Source organism: Limulus polyphemus, unplaced genomic scaffold, assembly GCF_000517525.1.
Source record: "Limulus polyphemus unplaced genomic scaffold, Limulus_polyphemus-2.1.2 Scaffold3791, whole genome shotgun sequence".
In the NCBI taxonomy this organism is placed as follows: Eukaryota; Metazoa; Arthropoda; class Merostomata; order Xiphosura; family Limulidae; genus Limulus; species Limulus polyphemus.
The window spans coordinates 101,616-108,040 of NW_013669401.1; the positions used below are offsets into that span (position 1 = coordinate 101,616).

The 6,425-nt window shown below is 31.8% G+C and overlaps 1 protein-coding gene across 3 annotated transcripts in view; it reads left to right on the plus strand.

Moving 5' to 3' along the window:
• LOC106470048 (tensin-1-like) overlaps positions 1 to 5,707 on the plus strand; it is a 105,051-nt gene extending 99,344 nt beyond the window's left edge. For all 3 annotated transcript variants that reach the window (XM_013930570.2, XM_022398592.1, XM_022398593.1), the window contains 2 exons: positions 4,441 to 4,518; positions 5,553 to 5,707. In XM_013930570.2, coding sequence (XP_013786024.2) covers positions 4,441 to 4,518; positions 5,553 to 5,644 — 170 coding nt within the window. In that variant the 3' untranslated portion in view covers positions 5,645 to 5,707. The remainder of the gene's footprint in view (positions 1 to 4,440; positions 4,519 to 5,552) is intronic.
• The last annotated feature ends 718 nt before the right edge of the window (positions 5,708 to 6,425 follow it).

A 6,425-nucleotide genomic window follows, 5' to 3' on the forward strand; every position in this document is an offset into this window, starting at 1 on the left:
GAATAAACTAGTTTTATTTAAGAAAGGACTTGTATCGCTAAAGTTTCTTTGGAAAGAATTTTTACAAAAAATTAACAAACGAACAGAGACGTAACAAAATTGTACTTTACCAAAATAATGAAAACAACCAAAATGAATGTTTTTAGAAAAATTGGCACCCAAAATAGATCCTCCAAATTAGTTTCATATTTCTATTTTCTTATATGTTAATAAAATGTTAACTATATGTTAGTGCCTTATGTCAGTGAAGCATTTGCAGCATTTTGAGGCATGTGACATGTGGCATGTGAAGAAAAGATTTGCACATTATTGAATGCTTAAGAGAAGTTACATAATGATGCTTGACCAAGAAAGGAAATGTATATGCCCAGTACAAACTAAGATGTATTCCAGGCTGTAATGTGGAACAACTGTTTATCTTATCTACATAAACAGAAATTATTATTAGTAGAAGGAAAGCTACAAAAAATTTTATGTTAACTTGGTTAATAGCAGGAAGTAAGTTCTATGAAAATGAAATAAACGGCCACTGTCAGAACTTTGATAGAAAAGAAGCCGAGGAGAAATACATGCAAATAGGTGGCTGATTTACAGCTCTTGACCATAACCAATTAACAGATAGTTGTTGATCGAAAAGAAGCTGAGGAGAAATACATGCAAACATGTGGCTGATTTACAGCTCTTGACCATAACCAATTAACAGATAGTTTTGGTTTTTGATTGATAAAAAACTACTTGAATCATAGTAACAATACATGAAATTGTGTATAAAAAGTCATGTTTTTGGCTAAAAAGTAAGTTCTACAACAATATCCAGGAAGCCAGTAGTCTTGCTGCTAGTTTAACAGTTTTCTAAACAAAATCTTCTAAGAGATAAATGTTTCCAGATCCAACAGTTCCTTAACCAATACCACCAATGAAAATGTCAGTCTTGCAGAATATCAAAAATATCCACTGTTAAAACTCCATATAAGTAATCAATGCTACCTCTCTCATTCAAATAATGTAGTTAGGAAATTGATGTAAAATGTTAAGGAGAACTCATAAAGTAAATTAAATTGGAGCATATTTCACTTAATGTTATAATTGATAATCTGTTGGTTGTATTAAGGAATTTAATGAGTATTATTGAAAGTTTAATTGAAGAACAGTTACCTGATTAGATTGAAGAATTTATTAACTTTAGTTTTGCAGCTTTCCAATATACTTTCAGTAATCTTGATGTAGTTGAGTATCTTAAGCATTTGCATTAAAGTATTATATGTGTTTTTGAATCTCAGTCTCTGAGTCAATTCTTTATCCTAATTGTACACTTCCTCGAGTTGGTAACTTGTGTACGCCACTTGGGACTACATACTTGGATATAAAAAAATATATTTGTAACTGGATTTAAAGTTGAACTCCAAATGACTAGCCTACATGGCCTCTTGTTACAAATTGGTGTGGTCGACAAGAATTTTGGAGCAACTAACAACAGGTTGGTTGGAATAAAGAAAGAGTAGAAATAAGTTAGTTTTAGGATAAGTTAATAGAAATGGCTACTGCTGGCATAGACACTAGAATAGAATAGGATGCTAGAATTTCGGGGTGCACTGATGCTCAAATGTCAGACACTGAGGACAGCAGAAGCTAAGCATTAGATTAGAGCTTATGATGAACTGTGAGAAACTGCAGATTTTCAATATTTAGCACACAGATTAGTATAGGAGTATAAAAAGTGAGAAACATCCAACACAATTCTGATGCAGATACATAGCTTGATTCAGCAGAGAGAGGAGTCAGTCAGAGTATTTGGGCATAAGCTACAAGAATTAGATAACAGACTGAGCAGTGCTTATAGACACTTGAATGAGCTAATTAAAATCAGATTATGAGTCAGGTCAAAAGAAAGTAAACCAAGCAAACACACCTGATGTGACTTTACTGGATTTAATTGAAGTAATTGAGAGGAGTTACACAAAAAACAGATCTACAAGCCCCAGCATTCTACTATAAATATAGTAAGCAGTAACAGAAATGATAAAACAAACAGAATAAGCCCAATGGTGAAAAACTATTTTCAGAAACATAAAAGAAATGAGCAGGTAGCATGTTCTAATTGTGGAATCAAAGGCCATATAGCCAGAAATTGCAGATTCCTGCCAAAAGTAGAGAATGGAAAAGCCCCAAAGGCTGGGACTTTCAGAAGGAAGTTCCCTAGAAATAACAGTAGCTCTACATTTACTGTAGAATCAAAAATCGTAATTCCTGCTGGGATTATGGAATAAAAGTAGGGGTAGTTCTGGCAGTTTGAAATAAGATTAGTGATAATGAAGTGCCACTAGTAGTTTTAGTAGAAAAATAAGGGTATAGCTTGTCAGTTATTGGTTGACACAGGGGCTCGACCTTCTCTGTTAAGTGCATAAAAATCTGACATTGTTAAATAATGCTTGGAAAGAAGTTTCTAAAAGTATTGTTGCGTCAGCGAGTCCGTCACTGTAGTCATGTATTCGAACCCGCGACCCTCAGATTGTGAGTCGAGCGCCTTGTCCACCTGGCCATGCCGGGCCGTTTGAAATTTGAAAAAAAAATTGATATCTATATTTATTTGTTTAAGTTAATATAGCCATGTCTTGATAACCATACTGTTGCGTCATCGAGATCACGTGACTATTATTACGCCCTCTACTTTCTAGAATTATCCTGTACTTTGGCGAATGCTCTAGCATTTACTAGATATAGGGTAGGCTGGTATATAAAAGAGGGTGACAACGTGACGGTAAGGTAATGTGTGTATAGGTAATGAGTAATTGAACTGCAGTCAGAGAGAGACGTATTGTTGAAGTTAACGTTCGTTGTTAAAACGTTTGTAAAAGAGCAACTGTTGAAAATAAGTGTATCATGAAGTTATATTCAGAAAGAATAAACCAGTTTTATTAAGTAAGGACTTGTGTCGCTAAAGTTTTTTCGGAACGAAGTTACGGAAAGTTAATTAACAAACGGAGACGTAACAATACTTTATCCTCAAAACTCTGTAAAACAAAAAATTAATTTTTGTTTGGTATTATTTTGTACAGGTTACAAAAATCAGTATTAAACATGATGAGTTTGTTTGTTTGTTTTTAATTATGCACAAAGCTACACAAGGGCTATCTGTGCTCTGCCCATCATGGGTATTGAAACCCAGTTTCTAGCATTGTAAGTCCTCAGACATACTGCTGTGCCACTGGGGGGCAAACATGATGAGAGAAATTGCCTATGTAACTGTGTTTGTCTTAAACAAGCATTAATATCAAATAAGTAACTGTAATGTTTATACAATCACTTAAGCAAAATGTAATGGGAAATATTATGTTCCAAATGTTTTTACCTAATTCCAACCCTGTTTGTATTAGTAAGATACAAATATTGTATTATTGGTGGAAAGCTTAATAGAAAATGATTGTATTTCTGACAATAACTTTTCAAAACTGGTTAAAACAAAGGCATGTTGTAAGTGAATCAGAAGGCAAAAAAAAATGTCTCAGAATTTTTAACACAGTAACAGTACACAAAACTTAGTCAAAACAAAAATATTTTTTAACAGAACGAAAAGATAGCAAAGGTGTCAAATCTTCCACAAAATAATATTACTTAAAACTTGTCAAAACAAAGACACATTTAAAAAGATCTGTACAAACCAAAGGTGCCTATCATTCTGTAATAGTTCCAGCTTTAAAACATAGTCAAAATAAATGCACTTTATACATAAACTGTTAAAAAAAGAACTAGATTTTCAACATAAAACAGGACTTAAGAACAGTCATGTGTAAATAAAGATAAGTATTAAAAAGAGTTGTGAAAATCTGTTACTGCAAACATTTTTTAGTTTTAAGTATTACATTTGTTTCTTGACCTTGATAACTACTGCCTTAAAACCACACATCTTCTACCAGAAAATATGCATCTATATTTTTAAACTTTCAACATAATTTACCAACACTTATGCATAAGAAAATGGTTTTATACATAAGATTTATAATTTGTTTTTAACTATTTCATTGAATTTCATTACTTACCTTATTATAAAATAGAATATATTACAGCTTAATAAGTTCCAGTTTTCCTCTAATTAAGAACACAAGAATAAATCCATTTCACTTATGGAAACTTGATGATGAATTTAATTGTTCTAGCAAAAAAGGACAGGTCTGTTTGTAAAGTCTTTTTGATTTCTCTTACACAATTATTATTTTAAATGTGCAGCAGTGCTATCATCTAGTAGTTGTAATCTTGGGATGCTAATCTAACTCCATGGCTTGTCATTAAATTATTACATTTAGCTAATTAATATTTATATTAATATGTTTATAATAGCAGAAACTTCCTATTGATATGTGCTTATTGGTTAACTAATGTATATTAAAACAATATGAAGTTTTACTTACAAGTATGATGTATATATGTCTTCATTTTCCTCAGGCACTTTATCAGCCTTGGTTTACCAATACTCCGTCACACCTATGTCTCTACCATGTCGACTTGTCCTCCCAGAATTAGGTAAGCCAAATGTATTAGTCTATGGAGACTTTAAGCATCATAGATAGTTTACAACATCACTAATAAATTGTAAAAGCACAATCATGAATAACAGTAATTAGGGATTTATTACATCAGGAATAGAATTAATTCAGAATTCTATATGTTTTACGAGATATTGTACCTAATTATGAATATAGAAAGTGTCCACAAACAATTCATTCGATTTCACAATGTTACATTGTTTCTTCTGATGATATGTTTGACTTCTGGATTTTATAGCAAAACAAGGGAAGCTCTGTTTCCAAAATCGTATGAGATTTCTCTTATGCACGTTTTATTTTAAACAAGTGCAGCAGTGTTGTCTCTCAGTGGATGTAATCTTTGGATACTCATTTAACTACTAAGTTGTTACATTTGACTGTTTGATATTTAAATCCATTTAATGCTCGTCACAGCAAAAAATAATATACTGATTGATATATGGTCATATTTTAATTAATGTATATTTAATGATATAACGTTTAAAAATACAAGTAGAGAGTTAACAGGTCATATTGTATATATAGTGATTCGTTAACAAAATATAATCATTTCTCTTATCTTTTTTAAATATTCACAAAACATTAGTGTAGCAATAAGTATAATAGTGTTTGCAACTTTGTGGACTTTCCAAGAAGTAATATGCTAAAAATCTGTGTTCCTATTTCAAAAAGTAACAAATGTCTTTTTTTTAAACAGTTAATAAAGATTGTTACTAGTATTTGATGAAGGAGCAAACTTAAAGACCTTATTACTGAATGACTTTTACAGCTACATTCCAGGCTTTGCCATGATTGTTCTTGTTTTGTTTCGTATAGAAAAAATATGAAACTTTTCAACATACCTCTTAAATTTCGAAAACAGTTGCCATGTACTTTTTTACACTGTGTGACTTGTTCTATTTTTCTGTTTTGCTTGCAGTTTAGTATACATACTGTTCAAACATTATAATTAATTTTCTATGTTGTATATAATATTAAGGTATAAATTTATCTATATTTTTTTTCATACAGAACAAATTTCTGAATGTGATTCCAACTTTACAACAAGTCCAACAAAGATAGAAGGTAAGAAAACTGGTTTGTATCAAACAGTCTTTGAATAAACATTTTGTTTGTGATATTTATCAGCATTTATTGTAATAGATACTTTTATAATTTCAAACAAGCAGCAATTTACACTATATGTTAATAACCATGTAAAGTATAACCTAGAAATAATACATGAGTCAAGCAGTATGTAATGAATCTGATTACTGACTTTAATCAGTGAGAAGGTATCATTTGTCTCAACTTTCGTACATAAGTCTGAAAGTACAAGCCCTTCAAAACTTCTATGGGCAGCTTACTGCTGGCAAGTGATATTTCAGTGTTGTAAGTCTTTAAGAAATCCTGACTCATAATACCATCTGTTTCTAAATCTATCTGTTTACAGGTTTAAAATGAGTGTTCTATCTCTAAGTCTCCTATTTTTATCTGAAAACTATATTTACCTATCATTTTAACAAGATGTCATGTTATGCAAGTTAAAATACTGTTACGTCTCCGTTTGTTAATTAACTTTCCGTAACTTCGTTCCGACAAAACTTTAGCGACACAAGTTCTTTACTTAATAAAACTGGTTTATTCTTTCCGAATACAACTTTACCGATACACTCAACTTCAACAATCGCGCTAAACAAACGCTGTAACGTCTCTCGTGCTCTCTGACTGCAGTTCAATTACTCACTGTCTATACACACATTACCACGTCACGTTGTCCTCCTCTTATATATACCCGACTACCCTATATCTAGTAAATACTAGAGCATTCGCCAAAGTACAGGATAGTTCTAGAAACGTGGCCCTGTCACACCAAACATGCTCGCTCTTTCAGCCGTGGGGGCG